Source organism: Accipiter gentilis, chromosome 18 (assembly GCF_929443795.1).
Source record: "Accipiter gentilis chromosome 18, bAccGen1.1, whole genome shotgun sequence".
Classification (NCBI taxonomy): domain Eukaryota; kingdom Metazoa; phylum Chordata; class Aves; order Accipitriformes; family Accipitridae; genus Astur; species Astur gentilis.
Window position 1 is genome coordinate 306,599 of NC_064897.1, and position 27,840 is coordinate 334,438.

The 27,840-nt window shown below is 40.9% G+C and overlaps 2 protein-coding genes across 7 annotated transcripts in view; both read left to right on the top strand.

The window, feature by feature from the left end:
• The window catches only part of BMAL2 (basic helix-loop-helix ARNT like 2), a 37,632-nt gene extending 34,307 nt beyond the window's left edge, over positions 1-3,325 (top strand). For 3 of the 4 annotated variants that reach the window (XM_049822222.1, XM_049822220.1, XM_049822219.1), the window contains exons 15-17: positions 7-94; positions 1,775-1,883; positions 3,169-3,325. In XM_049822222.1, coding sequence (XP_049678179.1) covers positions 7-94; positions 1,775-1,883; positions 3,169-3,305 — 334 coding nt within the window. In that variant the 3' untranslated portion in view covers positions 3,306-3,325. The remainder of the gene's footprint in view (positions 1-6; positions 95-1,774; positions 1,884-3,168) is intronic. The other variant, XR_007508730.1, reaches the window with a different exon arrangement.
• A 133-nt stretch (positions 3,326-3,458) lies between these two features.
• Positions 3,459-27,840, top strand: part of PPFIBP1 (PPFIA binding protein 1) — a 150,971-nt gene continuing 126,589 nt past the window's right edge. For 2 of the 3 annotated variants that reach the window (XM_049822217.1, XM_049822218.1), the window contains exons 1-5: positions 3,459-3,595; positions 5,886-6,022; positions 7,789-7,931; positions 26,210-26,439; positions 27,629-27,761. The gene's annotated coding sequence lies outside the window, so the exon portion shown is untranslated. Of the gene's footprint in view, positions 3,596-5,885; positions 6,023-7,788; positions 7,932-26,050; positions 26,179-26,209; positions 26,440-27,628; positions 27,762-27,840 lie in introns of all 3 variants that reach the window. The other variant, XM_049822215.1, reaches the window with a different exon arrangement.

Below are 27,840 nucleotides of genomic sequence, written 5' to 3' on the forward strand. Positions count from 1 at the left end.
TTGTAGGTTGCATTCTTCACCATCTGGGGAGTTAAGTCCATCACATCTCTTGAGAAAGTCACCGTCTCCAGCTTTAACTGTAAACTGCAACAATGTGAGTATGTCACTGCCTGTAAGTCTAAAAGTAAAAGGTTAATGTCAGATAGCTCAAAGCTTATGTTTGAACAAATTACCCTCACTTGTGTTTTTGTGAGAGAATGTCTAAGGTATTGCCAACTACCTGGCAGCTATGAAAGTCTTTTGAGAGATGTGACAGCAGCAGAAGTTCCAACCTCATTTACGGGGGCATCAGTTCAAGCCTTAACAGGCTATTCCCAAGGCTGAGAGGACTGCAGTCTCAGTTATTAGGATCTCTGCTGAAGCTCTACAAATATGCTAAATATGAGTGTGATTCATGCAGTGAGGGCTCTTCTGGATTTGGAATTGCATTAAAACTTCTGCTAAATAACCGTCAGAGAGTAAAAGTGTTTCTGCCTGTTTGGTTTGGCAACCTAGATAAAATATCAGTTCTTGGTTTCTCTCACTTTGTACTTTTAATGTTGTTGAAGACCTTTTTAAAAATCTATGCTGTATGTTCTCAGTTTTGACGTGTTTAAAATTTTTACTTTGAAAGTATTCCAGTAGTCTTCTAAAAATTGATAAGTACGCTGTTTTGCTAATCTAGTAGTGCTGGTAACACCTCAAACTATAACTTTCATTATAACTATGGAATAATTAACGTATTTTTTTACCAAAGTATATTGTATGTTGTATATTGTGCACTATATGAACAAACATTTACTTCTCCATCAGCACTTCTTTGAATGTAAATTTCTTTCCATTTAAAGACAGTTTATCTTCCCACTGCAGTTTTCATTTCCTGACAATACTATTCTGGACTAGGGATTGTTTTGGCTTCCTCCCTTTTTTATGATCAGTTCTCCCCTGCCTTACCGCAGGTATTTCTCCCAAAGAGTTGTTTGACTTGCATATACTGAACTCTAAATTATGCAGCATCTCATCATGAGGATAACTTAATTGTATTCATTGAAGGCTTTTCTTTATTCTGTGCTTTGGTATCCCATTTGTTCCTAAAATGCTTTTGTAAAGCATTTCAGCTTTATTAATTTCCAAGTAGAACACGCACAAGTCAGGTAACCCATGTGTTACATGAAACAAATTGGAGGGGGGGGCGGATTATCTTTTTTTTCTGGTATGGTTGGGTTAGGATGACTTCCATCTCCGTTGTTGCTAGCCTCATTTTTCTGAAGTGCAAAAAGTAATTTAAAACTACTTAGATTTTTATCATGATGGTAACAAGATGCAAAATAATAGAAAAGATGCAAGTTTATAATACATATAGTTTAATGCATATAGAACATGGGAGGTATGAGGGTCGTCTTTTTATCTTTTAGCCAGAATGTGTTGACATTGACAAACATGTCACTGGGAATTTGTAGTTTATGGTACTAGACATGGAAAGTATATAGCAGTACAATTTGTTGTGCTGGATTTATTTGCTGAATATTGAATTAGACCCTCAATAAAGCAGATGCCATCACTGTGAAGTACCTTTGATAGATGTGTAAGGAACATCTTTTTTTAAGCCAAGGCCAGTGCTACGTGAACTTCTAAAAATAATTATTTTTAAATGCAGTAGATCTGGCTGTTGATGCATATTTTTCATTTACTCTAGTTTTTAATACTTTGACAGTGATTTATGTTTCTGTAATGTAATAATCATGACTAAATTTAGGATTTAATTCTGTCCCTTTTACTACTTTTGTTCTTTCAGGTGCCAAATAAAGAGTTCATTCGGTTATGTCCTTCAGAAACAGAAGTTCTAGAGACTTCAGAACAGAACCAGGGTGCTATTCAATTTCCCAATAATGAACCTCTTCTCAGTAAGATTTATTTCTCTTGTGAATATTTTGGGGGTTGCAGGGGAAGAGATTTCTGATAAATGCTGTAATTTTTGAGTGTACCACTTTACAACCATGTATAAGTTGTAAGGAGATTTGTCTGTCTGTCTGAAGATGAGAGAACTCTTAAAACAGATGTGTTATCACTGGCAGGCAAACAGCACAATTTGATCAGTGATTGAATCTCATGACAAAAATAATATCCTGTAACAGAAGTTTACCATTGCATTCTTGCATGCCACAGTTTTAATTAGGTATTTACTAGTTCTCTCTTCAGAAAAGAGATATGGGTAAGGAAAAGTTATTTCAGTGTGGTGTAAGGGAACTGGTTGTGATTTGTGAACTATTGTCCTCTTAGCACTGTATCTCTTTCTTAACTGCTGTGAATACTCAATACAAAGGGCTAGTCATAATGTTTTAGAGAGAACTTTATTTATTTATTTATTTCCCCCTTGTTCAAGCATGCATGAAGGCAGCAGTTTGTCTGGATATAGGATTCCCTGGTCCTGTAAAAGGAGAATGCCATTGTATTATTTTTAACATAAAAGCAAAGTGCTATAAAAGCAATGTTTATGCTTATCCTGTATGTCAGTTCCTAGCAACTTTTCTGGCTCCCTCTTTTATTTCAGTTACTAGAGATTTATTTATAACTAATAGCTTTCTTCCAGTTTAGCTATGAAAGCTTTATATAAAAAAAAAAAAAAAGCAAAAAAAAAAAAGCTAATCTTTAAATAAGGGAAGGGTTTGGAAAAGGAAAAAAACACAACAATAATAGTATTTATCCAAGATAGTCAAGGAAATGTTTTTCACTGATAATTGAACTAAAGCATTTTACTTTACTGTTGTTAAAGGAAAGGGTATAGCATTGATTTCTAGAGCTAACATACAGTAACTCATAAGATTTCAGGAGTTCATCCAGCATAGTACACCAGATGAGAATTCAGGTACATGATTGTGTTTCCTACTAAAGTGACATAAGTTAGAAAGCAGTTCACTGCATGGATACCGGTTTTATTAGCTAGCAATTGGAGGTAGTCCAATGGATTGGCAAGACGTAAGTCATCTTCTTAAATCAAGTTATGTATGTCCTTACAACTGTCTGTGGACAGCCATTATTTCTATTACTTGGGTTTTTTTTTTAATATTTACATGTAAATGTTTGCCTCTACTTCAAAGGAGGGTGCTGTTTAAAAAAACAAATGCTTTGAAAGTTACCATATTCTTCATGCTTTGTACTGCTTAAATTTATGTTTTAATAATTTTATAGGTGGTAATTCTCAGCTGGACTTTGATGCAATATGTGAAAATGATGACACTGCTATGACAGCTCTTATGAATTACTTGGAGGCTGATGGAGGGCTTGGAGATCCAGCTGAACTCAGTGATATACAATGGGCTCTCTAGTTTTGCCTTTTCAAAATAAGAAGGAATGTAAAACCCGTAATACGCAACAACTGTGCATCCTCAGTACTGTATTATAATTTTTTAATGTTTCATTTGACTTCATACTTACTGTCTATACATTTTAAAAGACTGAAGCCTTGTTCAGAGAGAGACAGTTTCTGCTGCACCTATGGAAAAATGCAATATTTTTTTCATGATGGGGAAACCTTGGAATTTTAATATTGAACCATCTGTAACTGGAGTGCTTAAAACACATTACTATATTTTTGCTAAGAAGCTTTAACCAAAAGGTACTGTACAATTTACAGGAACATTTTTTTCCTTCGTTTTAATACTTAAACTTTTATTTATTGTTTTAGTTTCAAATGGTAGAATATTGATTATCCATGTTACTTCCTGTAAACCTTACTATACTTACATAGTTAAAGAATACTTGTAACTATTAAATTTCATTGAAATGATGATTTGCACACACTACAGTTGTAAAATAAGGTATTGTAATTCTCAAATGATGCAGTTTATGATTCCTTGCCCTTTTCAGAAGTGCAATTTTTGTAGTCAAAAGTGAAAATAAGTCATACAGTTCTGGGAGCAAGGATTTGAATTAGATCACCATAACAATCAGAAGAGAATGTTTTGAGAAAAATATTCACTTCCTTAGTACGCAAAAGTGATAAAGGTAGAAGAAAAGAGCCACGAAATCTTAATTACTGTTTTGTATTGTTTGGGATGTATTATTTGAGGGGCAGTGCATAGAAAAGTAATGCTATAACTGTAATAAAGCACTTTGGTCTCATCACTAGAGAAGTTTGGATAGATTGTCTTGGTTCCAGAGTGAGGCTAGCACTGCCTATTAGTGAAGAAAATCTTAAAATTCTGTAGTATCTTTTATAGTCTCTATGTTTTTTGAGAGATTAGGGTGATTTTCTATTGCTTAAGTCTGTGACTTTTTAAAATATTTGTGTAATATAGTGCTGTCTGTAAGTAAATGCTATATAGGATGATCTTTTGGGGGACAGCTTTTGCAAGAATTGTATCGCAGTTACAGAAAATTACTCAACATGGCACTTAATAGGTTGTATTAGAACAATATAGCATTAATATATAAAGTGGATCTTTTTATTTCTGGTATTAAAAGTTTAGACAAAATTTTGCCTCTATTATAATATCATAAAAGCATAATTTTTCTATTTTTTTTTAATTCGGGTAATGAAAGCATTTGAAGATAGTTGATACATGTGCATGTTTTTAATACAGACATTTAAACACAGGCACCACCATAAGCACTACTGCATTTGTTCTAACACTGGAGGTGAGTGATAGGCAGCCCATTTCAGATCTCTTTATGAAGGCTGAAGTGTGTGAACAAATAGAAGTGGCGGTCGCTAGATGTCAGACTTCTGCTGTTGGATAACTACCCTTTCCTGAATGAATACAGCATTTTGTCATGCACTGACTTCCTATGCCTTGACAGAGCAGCTTTATATCTTATAGATATGAATCAGTTTGCAAATGATGAGGTTTTGGTGACATCTTGTCCAGGTTTTCTAGAGCGGCTTGTTGGATTGATTTTTTTTTTTAAGTCTATAGATTTTTTTGCATTAAACTTGCATGTGATTTCCTGCATTCAATTATTTTTTTTTTACAGACGTGGGGCCAAAATTATCTGTTCTCTAGCTTTATTAGAATAAAGTTTTCTGTTTCTTCACAGAAAATGAATTTTGGGCTATATCGTGGAGTGAAGTGAAAAAAATAAACAGGAACTTTCTAAGAATTGATAGAATTCTATTTGTATAAAAGAAATTTGAGAATTTCCGTTTTTGCCATTGTAAAATGTATTTTCTTTATTCTAGAAACGAATTCTGAATAAAACAAATACTGTTGCTAACAGAGATAAATGAGTAAATAAATAACTTAAAATTATACAGGCTTTTCTCAACATACTTTCTTTTTTAACTGGATTAGTTTGAAAATGGTGCAGATGTTATTGAAGGAATGTATTAATTCTTTTACAGATTTATATAATCATCTAGAGTCAAAACACTATTTTTGGATTCTCCTTGGATTTCCCTAAAAAAATAAAAATAAAAATGTAACTTTTGAGTCTTCTGCAGTCATTGATCAATATTATAGCTCTTAATTCATTTATTAGATTCTCCCTTTACTATTTGTGATTTTTTCTGGTTTAAAACAGTGTTACAAGAAAAAGTGTCACTTGTAAATGTTTATCATGAAATTAATACATACTTTTTAATACAGTTGAGATAGTATGTGCTTACTTCTGTTTGTATAACGATACAATTCTAGTAAGATATGGACAGGTGGTTTTTTCCTGGCATGGTTATCAGAGGATGTGGTTAAATTGGGTCAATAAAATGTTCCTTTGATGCACTGGTAGGTAGTCTGCTGACGATTCTACCAAATACTGAATTTAAATGTGAAGTACTCATGCTTTCAGATCCCAGTCTTGTTCTCTAAAAATATAAATGAGGAGTTTGAACTAATGTGGATTTTGGTAGTTCAGGATGATATTCCCTAGCCAGGGTAACCTTGTAATCCAAACTAACATGCATTTTCTAGGTACTAAAAGCCCCTGATGTTGCAGTTTAAGTCGGCCATCTCTGGAAAGGAGAGTGCCTGTAGGCTGTACCCGAAAGAGCCTGTTTGATCAGAAGCAAATAGAGTACATGGATAGGATTCTTACAGTCTTGCCACAGGTAGGTACGGTAAGTGATAAAGCAGGTTTCAACAGCTTTAAAAGCCTTGTTAGTTATCAGGGTTGTAACTGGATATGGGTCAACTAATTTGTTACTGAGGGCACATATGGAATTCAAGATAAGGAAATCCTGATGGGAGAGGAGTTCTGACATAAGCAGCGGCGTATTTGGGAAACCAGTTCCTGTGTTGACAGGAGGACGTGAGAGAATTCTTTTCAGAGTTAGGAGGGCAGGGAATGAGAACGTGGTAGAGACAAATACCTCCTCTGGATATTGTTGGAATGAGAAAGTGGTCTGACTGGGCGGAGGGTGATAGTCGGCTGTTCCCAGCCTGAGTTAGATCAGAGGTAGATTGCAGGAAGGCCCGGACTGCCATGTGGCACACGAGATTAAAACGGTGCTTCAAAATACCGTCGTGTCTTATGGTGATGAATCATGAAGATGTCAATATGTTAAACCTTAACTTTTGCATTTCCTGTAACAGTATTTGACAGTTGGTGGTGTGGGGGACGGGAGGATCCTTTCTGTGCTCTATCTCTTGTAATTGCTTCTTGGGACTCACTTGTAGTGTTAAGTACAGTGCTATTGCATGGATCTAAAGCAGAGCTTCAGTCCATGCTTCCTTCCTGTGGTGCATTGTCGTTCTGCACTTTTCTGTGGATTTTATGCTTTTTAGACTGTTGGAAAATTTGGTTTACTCATAAGCACAAAAGGCTAAAGTTAGTCATTTTAGTGGTTGTTCAGAGCAGTGTGTTCCTGTTCATGATCCAAACTGAAATGAAGAATTTATTCTTGCATAAGTGATGCTGCTTCTCTCCAGACCCTGGCTTTTGGCCTTTTTCACTTAGTCTTTTACTTCCTTTCTGTGGGTTGACATATATCATGTAAATTCATAAAATGTCCTTGAATTTCGGGAAGTAATCATCAGCTGGAAAGCTTTGTGCCACTTAGGACTTCTCTGGGGATGATAATTTTATTCCCCATCCCCGATGAGAATTATTTTGTTGAATGCAAATATGGAGGTCAAGAAGATACTTGGGGTTGTAGGTTCTTGCAGGTTAAAAGATAGAAAACTATGTTTCAGAGCAGCAGAATTAGAGGATCCAGGAAAAAAAGCAATTGGAGAGTGGTGAATGAGCTGGTGAAATGCAGCTGCTGCTGCTGTAGCACATTCTCTGTGTACCTCATTTCTAGAAGATTGATCTAGATAGCTCCCCTTTACTGTGACATGGCTGTCATGGCTAAATTTTCTGGGTTGTTCCTGGCTTAATTGCTTTCAGAAGCTTCATATCTTCTTGGTGAGGAAAAGACAGGCTTCCTGAAACATATCAAAAAATCTCACGTCCTTCAGAAGTAGCCATTTTTACTGGTCCAGATCCTGTGGTCCTGTGGAACTGCTGCCAAGCTATAGCAGCCTACTACTTTGTGGAATAAAAAAAAAAACCCAACCAACCAACAAAAAATAAAGGGCCCAGAGAGCTGTGTATGTTATGTGTCAGCTTCTGTGAAGTGCTTTTACCTTAAGTTAAATAGGAGAGAAAAGGTAATAAAGTACCTCAGCATACCTGATTTATAAGTTCATGTATATGGGCAGTTACTACACATAACTTTTTATTCTTCATTTGTACTCTTCATGTCAAAACCTCTAGAAATAAACACGCAGTCTTTGGAAATCATAAAATTTTGTGGGAAAGATCTTCCTTGGTTGTTGCTCCCTCAATGCTGGCCCTGTCTGGGTGGTGAGTTTTCTTCCTTGGCATTTGCAGATCCTGAGTGTATACGACCTGACATCAGTAATCTGTCCTACAAAACTGAGGGAACTTTGGCACAACTGAGAGAAAGTAACATAATTAATGGACTCTCTTGAAACAATGAAGTACATTGGTGTGTTTCTAGAAAGGACTGTAAGGTGAGCAGAAGAACTTTGAACTAACTATACAGTATCTCAGGTAATATGCAATGCTTTTAACAAATCTGACTTCAAAGATTACTTCTTTCATAAATCTTACAGATAGGGCTATATCATAGAGAAGACTATTACCAGGGCTTTTGTATTTAGATGAAATAATTTAAGATGAGTTGATAAAAATTCTTTGACAGGAGTGGTTCCATCGTTAGACTTTGTCTTGTCAAATTAGGATGATACGTAAATTGGTTTCTTAATCCCTTATACTTTATACACATTTGATTTGCCAGGTCTTTAAGAATACTTTATTTTTTTCTGCAAATACAGTTGCAGTATCAGATAATGTTTTTGTTATCACTGAAGAGATGGTAAATCTCTTTTAAAAAACCAACACAAAACAAAAAAAAACAGGCAGGTGAACTTAGTGTTATTTCAGCAAGATACAATCAGCTCTTACACACTTGTTTTGAAGAGCTCTGGACTGGTTGCACTTCATTCTGCATGGAATGTTAAGACTAGCTACGCTGTTTAAGACTGCCCATTCTGCTGTGGGCAGCAATGGACATGAGCTGACTCCTAAAGAAAAAGTTAAGAGCAGGATAAGCACAGCAGCTGCTTCGACTGCTTTCAGCTTGGGGGATTTCCTGAGCTTGATTTGGTTTGTCCATTTGGTAAACCCTGAGGGATGTTGATTCCAAGTGTGTCTATTTGACCATCCCTCCATTGAGTCCATGGAAGCTACTTGTATCTGCAGACTCTGCCACTTTTCTTTGGAAAAAGAAAAGCCACTTTTCTTTGTTTTGCTCCTGCTAGCTTCATTTGCAGATTACTACTTCATTTGTGGATAGCTGCTTCTGGTACTGGAAGAGACTGCAAACAGTTGTTTCTTATCTTCTGTCTCTGTGCTACTCATGACTACTTCAGTTTTTGTGACGGTCCCCCTTTATGAACCCCCAGCTTTAAAACTTTTTATATCATACAGTTTTTCAGAGCTGTCTTAGTTGTGGTTTATTACAGTAATTTACAGCCTGCTCCTAGGTTGTCTTTTCAAAAAAAACCCAAAAACAAACCTAAAACATGTATTTAGTTTCCTGTGGTATGTTTTAACTCTTGGGGGCATTTTGTATCCCAAGTTCTGTAAGGAACTTGTAAGTTCTGTAAGGAAGTTTCCAGTATAAAAACATGTGTTGTGTATCTCAGAAATCAGAGGTCATTATTCCAGAGTTCTTAAGTTGCTTTGGTAGAAAGCCATGGGAAATGCTCCAATGTTGTGGGAGTTTGCAGATAAACAGAAAGATTAAATGGAGTGAAACTCGAGATACAGTTGCAGGAAAAATACACATTTAAAAAAAAGAAAAAAGAGAGGGTGATAGTCATGACAACTACTTATATAAATAATCTAAAATGCAAATCTATACCATGCTGCAAGCACAATGCTTTTATGAGTGGGGCTGTGGTATGGTGCTCCGTCAGTTCCTTTGTAATAAAGCAAAGGGGGCTGGATCGTTTGTTCTTTTCTATCTCTATTTTTGCTGTATTTAAACCAAGTTACTGATTCTGGTAAGCTTTCTTATCATGATCGCTTTAATGGTGTTTCAGATTTGGTGATAAGCATAAGGGTTAGTAACTTTAAAAATGGTGAAGAGGATTACTGATAGCAGTCTGAGGAGAAAATATTTTCAAGTAGATTATTTTCGTGCTTAGGCCAGTATGCAGCTGCTGCTTTTTCAGGCAGTCACTGAATAATCAAACCCATTTCAAAATTGTTGAATTTGGGTTTTGAGGGATTTTCTAAACAGAATTTTAAACTGCACCTTATCAATCTGGAAGGAGCTGGGCACAGTGCTGAGTGGAACTTGCACTGTTGGAACAGCTTGTTTGTGTTAGCAAACATGATCCTTTTTAGAAGGACTACCAGTTACCATTTCTAACCCCTCATCTTGCTGCTTTCAGCCTGGTTTTGGTACCTTGCATTAATCAAGCTAAGAAATTAAGACAGGGTAGTAGCGAATAAGGCTTTCAAAATTTGGATTTGAGACGTTTGCAGTCTTGATGACTGTCCCACTCAAATATGGTGTCAAAGTTGTTCAGGTATTTTTGGAAAAAGAAATTTTTTGAAGGTGTAACTTAAGAGTCCAGTAATTTACATTTTTATGGTGGGAAGCTTTTCATTGGACAGAACTAACTTGTTCCAGTAGTCCTAATTCAGTCCATTGTATGTCAAGAAATAACTCTGGTTACTGATGTGGGAATTAGGCCCGTACTGTATGGGATGACCAGATTGTCTTTTCCTCCTAAGTGATCAGACTTTCATAGGTATTTTCATTTGGTCACTGATATGCAAGGAAATTTATGGGCAATTCAGTGAAATACCCAGTGTAACCTTATGTATGCCAATGGATGGTTAAGCCCTTCTTTGCCATTAAACAACTTGGGAAACTTCTTCCAACCCCTCATATAGCTGTAATGGAGAATGAGCTTTTAGCTCTTTGCAGTTTTGTTTCTTCTGAAAGTTAAGTTTCACTGAGTATGCAGACCAGAATTTATAGGACTTGTTAATAAGTCCCAAGTGGACTTTAACTTGTAATTGATTTAACTAGCAAAAACTGAGTGCAAACTTGACTCCACAACAATTGCTAAGATTCTTTGCCTTTAGTTTCAGCATGACCAAGATCAATATTAAGAATAATTGCAAGGTGACTCTTAAAATTGAAGTTCAAAGTAGAAAAATGGGCTGGGTATAAATCCCCTACAGACAGGCTGTATTTTTTCTGTTCTTTCTCTGCAGTTAACATTGGATAGATGTATGGGCATTTAGATACCCAAATCAATGTTTATTTAATTCACATAGGCTGCAGATGAGGTCGTCATAGCAGAATTTGATTTGTTGCTTTATAATAATGCATCTTTTAATAAGACCAAACCTTCTAAATGTAACTTTTCAGGAACTGATAAATTTAAGTCATGTGTAGCTGTTGATAGCTAAGAAGCAAAAGAACCCTTTGCAGCAATGCTCATGTACTGCACTCAAGGTTAGTGCACAGTTAATGACATGGAAAACAAAGTCATATTCCAAACTAGCATTTTGGCAAGATGTTTGTGTCAAAACAATGAAATTAGTTCACGTTTCACATAATTTACTTCATAGATAAAAATGACAGCAAAAAGGTTCTTCAGTATTTCTGCTGAGGATGCAGTGTGTTTCTGTGATCTCAGAGAATTATGTCTTTGAATAGTTTTTAAATTGTGTTTCAGCATCTCAGTGGAAATACAAGTCGTATTCTAGCTAAGATATGCAGATGTCCACTTCACATTTTAAAATTAATATAAAAGATTTTGCAAAAGGTGTAAATTGTCGTAGAGTCTTAATGAAGTTTATCATTGCTCTCTTTCATGATGGCTAAATTTAATCATTGATTAAAAAAGTGCAGTCCTTGGTAGCTGTTCAGGAGGAGTTCTACATAATATGATGTTCATTTTATGAGCTTTAGTTTTTAAATACTGGCCTAAAATTGATTATACATGTTGAATTTGAGCTGGAAATAGTATGACCAATAATTGGTTTTAAACAAATGCTTTAAAAATATCTGCTGTGTATGAAAGGATGCTGGTGGTTTGGTTTTTTTTTTAAATGATGGAGCATTTTCCTGCAGAAGGATCCCTGCTTTACTGATACTACTAATGATGTGATAATGCTGTGCAGTACTGTCTTGAGAAAGTCCAGGGCTTGTCTATAGCACAGTACAGCACCATCAGTACGCCAGTGAATCCTAGAAATAATCTAGTTATGATAGCAAAGCCTGTAGGTCTAACCTAATAGGCTTGTCTTCCACCATCTACCTCCAGATCCAGCTTGGGTATCTCTACACAGCACTACTCAGCATGGTGTAAACATAGCCTAAAAGCTTAATCACACAGATATTTTAATGTAAGTAGCTTTATTCACTAGACTAGCTCTGTTTAGAATTAGCTACGTGTTTAAATAATTATTTGCACTTGGAGCGTACAAGGTAGAATTAAGCTCCACAGCTTAAATCGCTGCTTTGTTTGGTGGTTAAGTGAAAACTTGTGGCAGCACAGTAATTCTGCACTGGAAGTAAAAAAGAAAATAAGAAAAATAGGTGGAGTCACAGACCAAAAAAACCCCCCAAAAACCCACAAACAAAACCAAAGAAATTTTTAGCAAAGGTTGACAGCGTCAAAATTACATTGCTGTATTTGTAAAATTGTAGTTAAAAATTAAATAGAAGTCGCCTGCACCTTAATTTTAAACCTAATTTGATTTTTAGTGCAGCAGTTTCAGTCAAAATATTTCTCAAAGAAACTCACAGGATCATTAACATTAGAAAAAGTATTAATAGCATTTTCTTGAGAATGTATTTCAATAAACAGAAAGAACTTGATGATTTGTTAGAGACAACACTTTGAAGTTCAAGGGCTGTTTGCTGAAACTTCAGGACAAATGTTAATGACAGGCTGAGCAGGGCTTCTACTGTGGAAATAGGAAACTTCGTTGAAGAGCAAAGCCAGGATAAACATGTGAATTCAGCCTTCATTTAGCTTAAGTAAAGCCATACAGAAATCGCTGCAAACTTTACTAAGCAGATGTGACTTCCTTTTTGTAAACTTGGGATGCCACTCCCAGATTTTTAACTTTGCCTATCAGTTCTCAAATGTTATAGCTATTCTTACGATTGCTGTGTATTTTTAGCAATTAACTTACTTTCCTGAAGCCTATAAACTGAAATGAAAATGTTTTCCAGTCCTGCCTGTTGAAATTCACACCACTGTACAGGAATAAGGGAAAGATTTGTGGGGCCAGAAGGAGACTGAGGAAGGGAGTATACTTCTGTTCCCTAGAATGAATGAGTCTCTCCTGAAATGACCATATTACTTGTAATCTAGCTCAAGGTGAAAACCGATCATTCACTGCTGAAGTTGGTTGGGTTTTTTTCCAAATAGGTGAGATCTTTACGTACTCCAGAATTGTAAGGAAAATTAAGACTAATTGTTGGTTGTGATTTGAGTTGCCCAGCTGGCCTCACTATGTACGCTCTTCTCTTTAAGCCTTTCTTTGGAAAAGGAGTGAGTTCAGTACTCTCACTTGGCTTGTATTTTCAAAGTGTGTAATGGAGCAAGGTGCTGTCTCTGGCTGCACTTCATGAGAAGGGAAGGCGTAACCCTCTCATGCTTCTTCAAAAATATCTGCTCTTCAGTCAAATGCACATATCCAGGTTTTTCCATATATAATAAGTTTTGGTGTAAAGACAAGTGTAAATTAAAACAGAGACATACTTAACAAGACTGACACTTTCATGCTTGAGTGTTATGCGCTACCCCCAATCTCACTGTATGTGGTAGCGGAGGTAACTCAGAGCTGTGTCTCACTTAATCTGCCTTCTGAAATAAGGAGGATTCAAATAGGTTTTTACCTAGTCTTCATAATGAGAAGCCTGGAGTGAGATTAACTTAATCCACAGAATCTCATTATCTGGGTTTTCATCTGGGGCTATTTGCCAGTACTGTGGCAGAATTGCATCACTTAAATGAGTTTAATGCTGAGAAGAGGAATTGGACCATCCAGTCTGAAACCCTGCTGGGATACCATGGGTGTTACTGCTGTTTGGAGCTCACCAAAGCCTAGTGCTGTGGGGCTTTTACCTGTAGTTTTAGAAGAGGAGGTCTTTTTTTCCTAGTCTTTTACTAATGCTAAAATAACCTGGATTGATAATGTTACCAATGAAGTTTTTCTGCTCCAGGGACTGGCACAGTGTAAACTAGCATAGGTATTTGTAGGTATAGGTTTGTGTATGTTTAGACGCTGTGCAACTTCAAACATTACCCCCTGAACCTACATGTTAGTCTTTTTTTAGAGAAACGGAAACTTGGATTTAGACATCAAATGCCTTTGTCCGAAGGCCATGCTCAGAGATCCGAGTTCATTGATTTTTTTTCATGCTATGCTCTCTCTCAACACACCTCAACTTGGATGCAGAGATACTTCCCTCAGCCTAAGAGGATGCATCAAATTCACCTTCACTTTCCTTGGCTGCTCTGCCAAGTTTGCAAACCCAGGTTCTAGCACAGCACTAGTTGTGATTGTATTTGTTTTGTAGCATGTAAATGCTTGTGCCTCCGGTACTGGGGTGGCTCTACTCACAGTTTTTAATCCTCATTAATTTAGTAGGTTTGTAGTCAAAGGGTGCTATGCAGATGAGAGGTTTGCAATTACCAGTTCTGAGAGCCTTCAGGGAAAGGGTGATCCCTGCAACTGGGGCTTATGAGAGCAGGCACGAAAGGGAAAATGTTGAGCTGAGACAAAACAAGCTAGGAAGACTCTTGGGACTACGCTTCCTCAGAGTTTTATTTAAAAGCTAGTCAGGATCCTAGAGCCAAAGTCAAAAACCTACTTGCTATTTTCATTGGTGTGGTAAGGCTGAGTGTCAGCTGTGCGAAACTTTATTGCTCATAAAATCCCGTAGTTTTGGGTAAAGGGCACAAGTGAACCAGTAGCTTTGCTTCTTGGCAGTGTCTGGGAAGATGGATGGACTCCAGTGCTTTAACATCAGCGTCTACAACTTTCACTTGCCTTCACGATGGCTACTGAGAGTTTTTCTTCAACCTCACAAGGAGCTGGGGCAGGCTTTTTAAACGCAGTCGCATTCAAAGATGTGTGTTGATGCAGACATTTTTGTAAACCCAAGAAAGAGAAGGAAAATAGAAGGGAGCTCTTCCATTGCTATTTTTATTCTACCTTACATCACATATACAAGGATAGCAAGTTCAACAACTGTGCATTTTAAACAGCTAACCTGATGCTTGGATTAGCTGTGTCTAGTTTTGCTGCTTTGCTACAGGCAACATGTGTGACCTTTGGACTTCACTTAATACCATTGTCTTTGTTTCCCACCTGTGAAAACAAGGCTCAAAGTACGGCACGGTTCAAAGGCCTATTTTGAGAATAATTGTTTTACTGTTACAGTAAGAACAATCATAAAAGTGCACAAAGCAGAGGGACACCATGCATTAGTGATACTCACCTACCTGGGAAGGTGTCATGGTTTAAGCCCAGCCAGCAACTAAGCACCACGCAGCCGCTCGCTCCCCACCTCCCCCCCCCAGTGGGATGGGGGAGACAATCAGGAAAAGGCATAAAACGTGTGGGTTGACATAAGAATGGCTTAATAGAACAGAAGAAACTAATAAGGATAATGATAACACTAATAAAATTACAACAGTAGTAATAAAAGGATTGGAATGTACAAACGATGCGCAGGGCAATTGCTCACCACCCGCCGACCGACACCCAACTAGTCCCCGAGCAGCGATTCCCTGCCCCCACTTCCCAGTTCCTATACTGGATGGGACATCCCATGGTATGGAATACCCCATTGGCCAATTTGGGTCAGGTGCCCTGGCTGTGTCCTGTGCCAACTTCTTGTGCCCTTCCAGCTTTCTCGCTGGCTGGGTGTGAGAAGCTGAAAAATCCTTGACTTTAGTCTAAACACTACTGAGCAACAACTGCAAACATCAGTGTTATCAACATTCTTCGCATGCTGAACTCAAAACACAGCACTGTACCAGCTACTAGGAAGACAGTTAACTCTATCCCAGCTGAAACTAGGACAGAAGGCAGTGCATATGGAGAGTTAATAACTGCCAAATGTAATTATTGTCAAGCTAAGGCTGCATTTCTGAACAATGTATAGAGTAGATAGCTGATGCCATACCAATATAAGGAAATTGGTAGTGAATTAGCGTACCATTAGGTTAAAACCAAGAAGAGGAGTGTCAGAGAAGACTGGAGTGGCTGGACGTCAAGACCTTGAGAAGTCTTGTCTCCTGCAGTTGGCTCTCCTTGCCTGTTAAGGAATGCTGCTGCAGTCTTAAAGTAATGGTTTTGTTGGTAGCTCTTCTTGAAAAGCATGGTGAACCGAACTTGAGTTGCGCATGAGAAGCTGCACTTGCAAGCAGCAACACCATTTTTCAGCTTGATTAATTAAAATGTAATCAATAGCTGGGACACAGTTGTTGACTAGAAAACCAGCATATGGAGCTGATCTGTGATTGTCTGAAGACAATAAGAACTTGTGCACACATTAGCCCTACGCTTCTGTTATGGCAATCACTGTTTGTATTTAAATCTCACCAGATTGACAGTAAGTCTGAGTTCTTACTGTGACTTGACTTTTTTAAGGTTTTGGAGAAAATGGCATGTGAAGATGAGCTTTGTGCTAAAAGTGAACCCAGTGCTGTGCTGCTATCTATAGTATTTCCTGTCTCACAATAGCCCACCCAGCTGTCTTCTTTATAGCTGGATGTTCAACCCTGAGTAATGATGCACAGAAGACGTAATTCTGCAGTGCAGCGCAGTGCCAATGGCAGCTGTAGATTTGCTATCCCCACACTTTAATACAGACTACAGAGACTTCAGTGTCTCACTGAAAAGAATTGTGTGGCCAAAACATGCTGCGTGGGAATTGCAGGTTTACCTGGAGGATTGCTGGGTTTGTACTTGTAACTGTTCCCTTAGGTGACTTTAGCACATGTTCCCTGTAGTGTGCAGAGTGTAAACTGATGTTACTCCCTAAGACTGAGAGAGGTTTGAAATCTCTAAGAGGAGCCTATGTGTGACAGTACCTGAATCTACACACTTCTCTCTATCGGATGTAGCTAACCTCTATTTTGCATCTGACCTCGATGATCCATTCCTCATCATCAGATATTGCTGCCAAGTCAGCTACTTTGAGATGTATCTAGGATTAAGGGATTCTATAAAAGAAATCCCTCCTTTAGTTAAATGAGATTCCCAAAGTCAGGACTCTCAGTGCCATGTTTACTGCTAGTTTCTGATGTGAGCAGTGCTGTTGCTGTGTGGTGGGTTGACCCTGGCTGGATGCCAGGTGCCCCCCAAAGCTGCTCTATCACTCCCCTCTTCAGCTGGACAGAGGAGAGAAAATATAACAAAAGGCTTGTGGGTTGAGATAAGGACAGGAGAGATCACTCGCCAAATACCATCACAGGCAAAACAGACTCAGCTTGGGGAAATTAGTTTAATTTATTACCAATCAAATCAGAGTATGATAATGAGAAATAAAACCAAATCTTAAAAACACTTTCCTCCTACCCCTCCCTTCTTCCTGGGCTCAACTTCACTCCCAATTTTTCTTTACCTCCTCCCACCAGTGGCGCAGTGGGACGGGGAATGGGGGTTATGTTCAGTTCATTGCACATTGTCTCTGCCGCTCCTTCCTCCTCAGGGGGAGGACTCCTCACTTGTCCCCTGCTCCAGCGTGGGGTTCCTCCCACAGGAGACAGTTCTCCACGAACTTCTCTAGCGTGGGTCCTTCCCACAGGCTGCAATTCTTCACAAACTGCTCCAGCTTGGGTCCCTTCCATTGGCTGCAGCCCTTCAGGAACAGACTGCTCCAGTGTGGGCTTCCCATGGGGTCACAGCCTCTTTCAGGCACTCACCTGCTCCACCATGGACCTCCCCGGGCTACAGGGGGACAGCCTGCCTCACCACGGTCTTCCTCACCATGGGCTGCAGGGGAATCTCTGCTCTGGTGCCTGGAGTATCTCCTCCCCTCCTTCTTCACTGGCCTGGGGGGTTTCTCTTGCATATTCTCACTCCTCTCTCTGGCTGCAGAGTGCCTAGGGTTTTTTTCCCCTTAGATCTGTTATCCCAGAAGTGCTACCGTTGTCGCTGATGGGCTCGGCCTTGGCCGGTGGCGGGTCTGTCTTGGAGCTTGCTGGCACTGGCTCTGTCGGACATGGGGAAAGCTTCTAGCAGCTTCTCACAGAAGCCACCCCTGCAGCCCCCCTCTACCAAAACCTTGTCACACAAACCCACTACACGCTGAGTCACCCAGAACGTTCCCATCACAGAGGCAGCACTCAGATTAAGCCAGAAAAAGCATTTAGGTTTGTCTGAAATTCTGCAAAATGTTGGTCCCAATTACTAGAAAGCAGATGGGAACAGATGATTCGCTATCTTGTGTGCGTAGCAGAGGCCAGGCATGTGTGAGGAACCCCAATGGCTCAAGAGGGGATCCTCCCTGGGTACCGCACCTCCTCCCCAGCCTACATCACCACACAAAATCGCGGTAATAGCACTTTCTCAGCATCTGGCCTGATATGTCACCATGGGGAACCTTTGATTTAACTGACAGATACGGACAGCCACAGAGCCAGGTAAGTTCCCAGTGAGCACACCGATGCACATGCAGCAAAACATTATGCCAAACAAAGTTTGTGCTAGCTTAGGTTCAGAAACATCCCCTCCAGATCTGCCTGCTCTGGCGGGTAATGCTTTGCTTTAAATATCATTCTGTGCTGTTCTGACGTTTCTCCCTCCTGCAAGCTGCAGAGCTTGTCTTAAAAGCTGGAGGGGCTTTTTTCATGAAGTGGGAGCATTCAAGCAGATAGGCAGACCTGCTGTAGGGCACCAACAAATAAATGATACCAACCCTCACTGAACATAGTGCAGATGCAAATTTCAGCTGCCAAAGAGATGCATTTGCTCCTCCTTTGCTATCAGAGTATATACCTCACAAAGATGGAGGCACAGCTCTGTGGTGTCCTGCAGTTACATTACAGGTTCTTGCCTCCAGAAGCTGCTTATGTAGTTTCAAACAGAAGGTAAGTATCTACGACAGGTTACAGCAAAGGATGGAGGAGAAAGACAAGGGTAATACAGCTGGACACTGCAGTTGTGTGTCTTGGTATCTCTTCTTCCTGAGATTCATTTCTGGTTTGTGTTCAAAGTGACACTGTCCTCGCCTCCTCAGTCCTCCTCCTTACACTGCCCTGCTGGAGGAGCTGCTGCCCCCGGCCCAGGCACTGTGTGGGACAGTGGGACACGTAAGCAAACTTTTCCCATAGCGCTGGAGTCACTAGAAATGGTGCGTGTCCATCCGAGGTGCATGTGAGCACAACATCGCCCAGTTTGGATGTGTACTACGCTTGTCCTCCCCATTTGTTTCCTCCCAGACTACCTCCTCTCATTCTCGTCCTCCCCATAGCAATAGCCTGTGGAGTCTCATTCAGCCATTTTCACAATAATACTTTATTGATGCTGGAATTTCAAATCATTATTTACTGAGATTATTTCCCCCGTTGAAACGCCAAAAGTTACTGGCACAACGCTTGGGCTAACTGTTTCCCCACTGAAAGCAGATTCCAGATTAAATCAATCTTGAGGCCCAAGGCAGGAGAGGGGACACGACCTCTAAGCAGAGCGAGAATTCGCTTCCAGTGACCCTCTTTTGGAAATGCCGTGGCTACATTTGGGTTGGATGAGACAAATTTTTTGAAACTGCCTGAAACTCATTTTGGTTGAAGTCACTGGGGGCCCGTGTCAGTCTCCTAGTTCTCCTTTGATGTGTGTTTCCCAGTTAATGCAGGAGCAATCAGCTGCATAATTTTTATGAAAAGCAGGAGCGTAGCTTGCCTTAATGTCCTTCTATATGTAAAATAAGATCTGTTTAATTTTAAAATACCACCACGTACTTAAGGCAGCTTTGGTACCTGACAGCCCAAACTGATTACTGTAGCCGATAGGGATCCTGTGGGCTGAATGACGATAGAGGACATGAAAGGCCTGCAATTTTTAAGTCTTTTTTTCCATCATACTTTATCAAAACAAACGCAGCACAGTTTCTGTCCTGCGTTACCAAAACGTTCCTTGTGATCGCCTGTGTTCGCAGGAGGGGGCAGGTTCAGTTTGAAAAATTTTGCAGTAACTTCCTCGTAATGAGTTTGTTAGCAGGGGCTCACGACGAAATGCCAAACGACGTCCTTCCAGCACGCGAGGCGGGGGGGGGCGTGGTCCGCGGTGCTGGGCTGGAGGACTGGCGAGCAGCGCTGCTGGCTTCTGCCACCGACGTCGAACCTTGGCAAAAGCCTTGCCTAAGTTGCTCGCTTTTGCTCAGCCGTACTGGTAAGGCAGCAGCAGCGTTGCCCCAGGGGAAAGGCGTTGCGCCCTGGGTAATACGATGCCCCGGGTAGGTGCCTGCGGCAGACCACAGGCAGACCACGGGCCCCGACGCAGCCGCCCGCCGAGGCCTCGCGCGACCCCGTTCAAAGCCACATGGCCAGCGGCTGCTTCGCCTCCGCCTGCCAGTGCCGCCGCAACGCCGGCGAGGTGGGGGTAGGGGAGGAGGGCGGCCGCGCATGGTGCGTCCCCAGCTGGCCCGGGTGGCAGCCGAAGAAAAGAGGCCGGCCGCCATGGCGGGATCCGGGCCTGGGCATCTGTGCGGGAGGCGGCACGGAAGAGCTTGTTCGGCCGCCGTCGCCTGCTGAACCGTGGAGGCCGAGAGGTGCCCCCAAGCCGCGCTTTCGCCGTGAGCTGGCTCTGGTGGGCTGGTGGGGTCCCTACCCCAGCCACGCGTGGCCAAACCTCCCGCCTGCGGGCCGCCCCCAGTGCACTGGCAGGTCTCATCCACCCCAACGTGTTCCCACGGGCAGGGGCACCGTTTTGGTGCTGCCCTCAGCCCCGGCCACGCTCCCAGCTCTGTCCCTTCTGTCCTGGCTCACAAATACCCCCTTGGGGCTGGGGGTGTCTTGGGAGCTTTAGGCTGCTCCTTAAATCAATTTTCCGGCTTTGCCTGAGTGGAAAGTTTTGGTTTGCGTTGTTTCCTGGGTGGAGGTTTGTGTGGCGCGGTGGCCTGCGAGCCCCTCGAGGCACGGTGGGCAGGGAGGGGGCGCGGGCAGCCCCCGGCAAAGCAGTGGTGCTCTGGAGCCACCCCGTGCGTTGCTGACGGTGTGTTTCACTAATTCACTCTCTGCCACCCCAGCTCTGGAGGACGTGACTGACTGTGCAGCACGGCCCCCTCCCCGTCTCTCTGAGGGGTCACCTGCCGCTGCGGAAAACCCGTTGCTGTGAATTCAGCGTATTGGTCAGAAACATCTTTTAAGAGCGTATGTATCACGTATCTATGTCATACGTATCGTTCTCCCCTAACAAAGGTACTATTACTTACACAGGTATCGGTCCTGAGGCTAAAAATAAGCGTGGGCTGTAAGAGGTATGCAAAGAGACGCCAGCCTGCCCTCACCAGCACACAGCAAATCAAGCTAAGCGTGGGCCAAAGGAGGCAAAAAAAAATAATTACCCATCTCACATGCAAGAATGAGAAAACGGAGTATTTACATGTCAGTGGTCAGTGTTTTACCCCTGCAGCGCCCGTGTGCAGGGGTGGAAGCCCACTGCTTCCGAGCAGCCAGGGTGGGTGCCGGCATCTGGCTTGGTTCATGGCTTGGTTCTCAGGGCACGCGCAACTGTCCGAAACCCCTCTCTCCTTCGGCATTTTTAACTAACCACCATTACAAGCATGCTGTCCACAGAAGAAACCATGCAAAGCTCATCGTGGTATATTTTTCATTAAAATGTAGCTGATTTAGAAGGATCGTTTGCAGCTAGTGAATCGAAGGGCTTGCTGCTGATCACAGTGTTCCTCAAAACGTAAGCATGAAGAGAGGTGCTGCTTTCAGTCCGTGCTTTTATTCACAGCTAAGCAAGGAACACAAGCCTTTTGGTGTTTAGTTCCCTGTTCATTTCTTGGCTTTGAACTTGTTGCTATATCTGTTTCAGATTATTCAACTTGTTCAGCTCCAATATTCTTTCTGCACATGTAGAAAAATCACTTTTATCAAAAGCTCGTTCAATTCAGCCAATACTTGTTCCAGATGGTAATTCCATTAGTTTGGTGATTTTATGTTCTCTAAAACTTTAACAGCAAACATTTATGGTTTTCACCTTGAATTTTATTTCATTCATTTAAAAAAAAAAAGTATTAAACTTATGTTTTAATACCCACTGTAAGAATTTCATGCTTTATTTTAAATAGGCTTATGTCTTAAGTAGGCTATTGAATTATTAATGAATCCAGCATAAGTGTTTACTTATGTATATGTAAAAGTATATGCATATACTTCAAAAGAAAACAAGATTTTAAAATGTCATGCAGTCTAAAGTCCTGATTTCTAAAGATTAAGGCGGACATTTATGTTTGCAAAACCCTTGCCAAAAGATAATGGTTACTTCTGATTCCTGTTTTATCTTAAATGTGAAAACATCATTCGTCAGATGCCTAAGATGGATTGAAAGTTCTTTTGAATGTCCCTTGCACGTGCTTTGTATATGAATGAAAGACCTCATATCTGAACTTCTTGACATTTTTGTTTGGATTTTAAGGCAGTTTATGTACAAATATAGTAGTGCTGTATGCAGTTATACAAGAAGCCATCTGAGTAAGGGGAAACTGGAGAGTAAGTTATTTGGAAATGCTTGACTAGTTCTTTACTGAATCCAGGATTAGAAGAAATAGCCACAGAAGGTAAGAAGAAATTACAATAACTTTGATCACTTAAGCTTGAAACTTTCTTTAAGAACCTTTTTAAGATAAAATATTTATTTTTAGGCACGAAAGACGTTTTTATAGAAGATGGACATAGACATTTTCCCTGAAAACAGTTCTTCAGCTCTTGGAGGTCTTGATGAAACCTGCAGTGCATGGCGCAAGGTTACCTGAATTAAAAGAGAACTGTCTCTTTAAAGATGTTCTCAGAAGTTTTTGGCACAAAGACAAAACTGCCACAACAGGACCGCTGATGCAGGATCCCGGCACTCATGCCTGTGCATTAGCAAATTGTGCATTATTGAGCTGATAGGGCTAGTAAAATCATTTTCCACAACGGCATTTAGCCAACGAGACGTGACAGCCGCAGGTATTTTCATGAAGCCGAGCTGCTAGAGGAGGTGTGCCTTCCATCTTCAGCAAGATTAGACTCAGAGTATAGTTAATCTCATCTGAGATGCACAGTTACTTATCCACCCTTATGTTGTTTTGTTACGCTTGCCTGCTTTCTATGCCTTGCTTGTTCTTTTGCACGTTTAACTTTTCATCATTCACAAGCCTGCTCACTTCTGCAACCTGTGTTGCATCTAGCCTGTCCATCTTCTCCCTGTGAAGGACCTGCAGTGGTAGCGGCATACCTAAAATGAATGCAGAAGGTACAGCTCAACAAGACAAGAGTGACCCTGCAGCCTGGCAGTACTTCTGCGCTGTTTGGTTTTGCCACTGTGTATCTATCCCAGCCTCCACCTCCTGGCTTGGTCAGGACTGCTCTGGTTCATCCAGGTGGATGAACATTCGTGCGTTCCCGTGAAATAGCTCAATATTTATATTCTGATTTTCCTATTAATTTGCTCAGCTGCTGTTCTTGGAATATTTCATTTAATGAAAATCCTAAATACTCATCTCTTCATCCCAAATGCATTGCTCTGTTTCTCTCAAAATGTCAAAATCAACACTTTGACTGGGATGGAAGTTAAAACATTTAACCAGCTTTAACAGAGACATTGTTGAATAAATGCAATCTGAAAAAGCATTTTGACATTGAGATTTAAATTGTCTGTGTAATAACTTCAGTAAGATACTCAGACCCTTTTGTAATGGGAAGAGGCAACTACTTCTCCTGTTAAGCAGCAGATAACTGAAATTCAATTCATCCTGCACACCTTATGACAAGAATGCAGAAGTGTGATTTTAATTTTTTCCCCATTGCTTGTCTCATGAATGGTCCTTGTATTGCTTGGTTTTAAATAAATAATGTAAATATTTTTAATTCTATAGGCTTAGTGAAGTTCTATTTATAAACTGTTCATATCAGCCATACTAATTCAGACACAACTTACTCCCCTTTTAAAATCCTTTTGTCTCCTCTTCTACTTATCCTTAACACAAAAAGACAGGGCTCACAAGTGATGTGGAGAATACAGATCATTTTTATGTTTTTTCTAACCTAAAAAAGAAGTATCTCCAAAAATGAAAGCTTTATTCTCCTGTTTCCTAAGGTGTCAAATCTCTGGAGAGAGAGGGAGGGAGACCAAAACCGATAGCAGCTAAATTGATGATCACCGTCTCCTTGTGCTACCTCTGAGCTGTATTTTCCATGTTTTCCTCTTCTTTCTTTCAGAATAAAATAATCCCCGTTTTATGGTTGTCTGTCACTTTGCTTGGAGCAAGGCAAGTATCACGCTGACTGATACAGTAAGGCAGCTTGGTGACTATCCTAGTCAGTCCCTAAGATTTTGCTTGCCACCTCTTGTTTCTCTAGAGCAGAAAATTTTAGTAATTTCAAGTGATTAATTTGCTTGGTGCTTGCCACCTGAAAGCATGCCTTCCTATGCGGCGTGCACCCAGGGTGACTCAGCCTGGGAGCCTGGCCTTGCTTCCCACCTCCATGAGTCACCAGCAAAACTCATTTCCAGAGAAGTCAGTCCAGGAACAAACAAGGTGCGCGTATCTCGGGCTCTTGGAAATGGGAAGCAGACACGGTTCCTGCTCTCGTCTGGGCAGGATGCTGTTGCTGTCGCCGTCGCCCGCGGCCCTCGTATTAAGGAATGTCTAAACTGGCGTTGCTTTCCTCTCCTGAAGGACGGTTAAAGCCTGAGCCTAGCAGCCAGCTGGCTGAGCCAGCTTCGACACTGACTCATTGTGTGATCCGGAGTAAGACACTACAGTTCTGTCCACAGCATGCCGGGCAGAGATATCTGCGGCTCTAGAAGTGGGGCTGGCACTGCACTGCGGCTGCTTTCACCAGCTGCACGGCAGAGGGACTGGAGGGCTCGAAGGCAGCTATTCGGCTACTCCGCATTGTGCAAATGCACCGCCTTGCTCAGAGGTTGGCTCAGCAGACTCCACCGTGTTACAGTGTGAACTGAGATACACCCTTCCCCTTTTCATCCCTTGTTTTCTTCACTGGCACCGTGGAGAGAATAACTTCCATGCGGTAGGATGCAGTATTGGAGATTCTCTTAAGAAAGGCACTTTATCACTGTACTAGTGCTTTACTGGCTGGAGAGCCCAGCTAGAACTGCAGAACTGCAAAAAGACTGCATTCAGTAGCACTGGCAGTTTTTCATTGCAGTGCCATCTAGAAGTTGATGTCAAGAACAAATTGAACCAAGAGATGTGCTTGGGCGAGAAACTGAGGAAAAACTTAAGGAAAAAATTCACGTATTTCCCCAGGGAATGGGAATGGGAATGGGAAAGTCATTATGAAAGGAACAAAAGGGTGGTATCGCTGTGTCTGTATGTAAACAGTCCCAGGCAAACTGGAACAGTATGAGCTCAGAATTAGTGGGAAATGAAAAGTGTGAGTTGTCCCAGTGGTGAGGGCACAGAAGCTGGGGTGTAGGGTGTCATCACCGGCCAGGCATAGACAAAGGGTAGTGGTGAGGTCAGACATGATTAACAGTGTGAGTTGTACAAGGGAGGAATTTGGCTGCATCTAGAAGAAAAATCTCCTTCAGATTAGGCAGATGCTACAAACTGAGTTTCTGGCAGGGTTGTTATGTCCTGCTGCATCCACCATGCCTGCTTTTCTCTGATAACATTTTGCAGTACTTCACAGACCCAGGTATTTGCCTTGCTGGCTGGTCATTGTGCAAGCCACGTGTGTGTGTTTCAGTGGAGATGTGCTTATTTGGTACATTCCACTGCGAGGTCTACCTGTAAAAGTTAGTGCCGCTACCTATACACCAGTTTCTGACTACTCTTACACCACTGAGTTGTTGAACGTTTTTTCCTGTGTCTGAAGCTAAACACTTTGAGTACCCAAAGGGCTTCCCTCTAGCTCTTGATCAAGCAGTTGTCCTTACTGAGTATACCAGAAAGCAGCTCCTGAGTGTAAGTACAAGAATTATCTGCTGCTAAAGAAACTGAGAGAACGCTGTGAAAATTGCATATGCGTGAACCTAATGAGGATTTCAGCCCAGTTAAGGTACACTTATAGCTAAACTAGTGAGTGGGAGACCTCCAGGGAGAGAAAAATAATGTTTTGTAGGCCTACAGAAATTGAAGAATGTAAAACTTTTGAACTGTAATCTCTCCTTTCCTGCTTTTAATGACAGCTATCATTCAAAATAATGGGAAGACAAAGCCCACCTGAAGCACCCAATCTTTTCAACAGCTATGCTATTGCCAACATGTAGGCATTTCTCCAGCCAAGCCTGTTGTGGTTCCTGCTCGTGACAGGAGGTTTTCTCTTGCTTATGTTTTATGTCAAATGTGCAGCATCTTCTCCTTAGTAATACTATTTTTTGTGATTTCCAGATGCACACTGACACATCTCTGACCTTCATCTACGGTGTTCAGGGTGGAGAAGTTCCTGCAGCTAATTACTTTTTCACCCTCATGGGTGTGTGAAGTTTTATGGGAACCCTTCTTGCCCACTTGAGAAAGTACTTGAGTTTGCTTTTTCTTGGTTTTCAGGGGCTAATTGCACAAGGTTCCAGATAAAATACACAAGACCCGTCATCTCAATAGGCTGGTGATGGCCGCACCCACCAAGCACCTTATCAGACAGCATGACAACACAAGTGTGAAATAGCATCTCCTTTCCAGCACTTTCTGGGAGACTCAGTTTTATCCAGCCTTCAGGAAGACTCTTCACAGACGGATTTCACTATTAACCGCTAGATCGTGGATTCTCCAATGCAAAGGTGATGTGTGGTTTGCCTCCTCCTGCTGCAGTATTGTTACTGATTTGGTATTGATTTGTTATTAGTTAGAATTAATCATATTCAATTTTAATAGGAATGCAGAATTATAAGAAATATTTTAGCAAAAACTATACATATCTATTACATTCTACACATTTAACCATGGGAGTGTTAAGTTTGAAATATATAGTCATAGGAACTTAGGAACTTTAGAAAATGTACTATGTGTAACCATAAGAATTCAAGTATTGTCTAAAATCATTTATGCACAGAAACTTTGACAAAGATTTGTTGATCAGTAGTGATTTGTTTTAAGAAACTAAGGAAACCGTTATGGACACCAGTTTGCTGCTTGGAAACCCCTTACCCTTCTCACCTCGATCTAATTATCGAGGATTCCAATCAGTAGAGTTAAGTGAGATTAACCAATGATTGTTTTAACATCAGAATATTAATGAGATGGTGTGACGGAAGGACCAATCATTAGAAAGGTTATATTTAAGAATAGACATAGTATGCAAGAATCGTACTGCACAGAATCACCTGAGAGGTCAACTATCGGACAAAGTGAGGAAGACTACGGAAGACCACCAGAGGCTTCACCACGCCTGCGTAGGACATTTGCATATGCTAATAACTTCCCAGAAATCTAATGGATATGTATAACTTTTCTCGGAAACCTAATGAATATGAATGAATAAGTTTAATATAAGGTGTATGATTCTGGTGTTCAGGTGTGCGTGGTTTTTTGAGAGGACTCACCCGCGCACCCGGCCGTCAATAAAGAAGCGTCTGCTTATCTACACTAAATTGGTGTTGATAAGTTCCTTATTCCGAGTTTTTTGGCAACACCACTGGGTGGGGGGGAGTGAGTGACCAGCTTCGTGGTGCTTAGCTGCTGGCTGGGGTTAAACCACAACAGGGGTTAACACCCATCTGGGAATAAAGAGAGTGACTCACAGAATTCGCTTTCTGAGCTGTCCTGAAATGAAAGCTGTGCACAACCTGGGTGTGAAATCGTTGCCCTTTGGAAAGGAGATCCCTCGGCTTTTTCAGCTGCTGTATTTTGGGGAGTGGGTTTGGCCTAAAGGAAAACTTCCTGGGCCCAACAAGGTGCTGAAGTTTAAAAAAAAAAAAAAGAAAAATTAAAAATTGGCTGCTATGTTCATGGCTTGTTATTGTATTTTAGGGCCCTGCCTGTGAGCTAGCATGGATACTGAGGCAATGGGACTAAGGACCATCATGCTGCTAAAACCAGATGACTTCCAGAGGAAGTTGAAATCTGGATCACTACAAGTCATTAACGCTCCCAATTAACCAAGGTGAGTCACTTAAACTATATAAAATGAGATAACATTTGTGAGAATGTAGTAAGGATAACTGCATTAAAAACTGCACTAT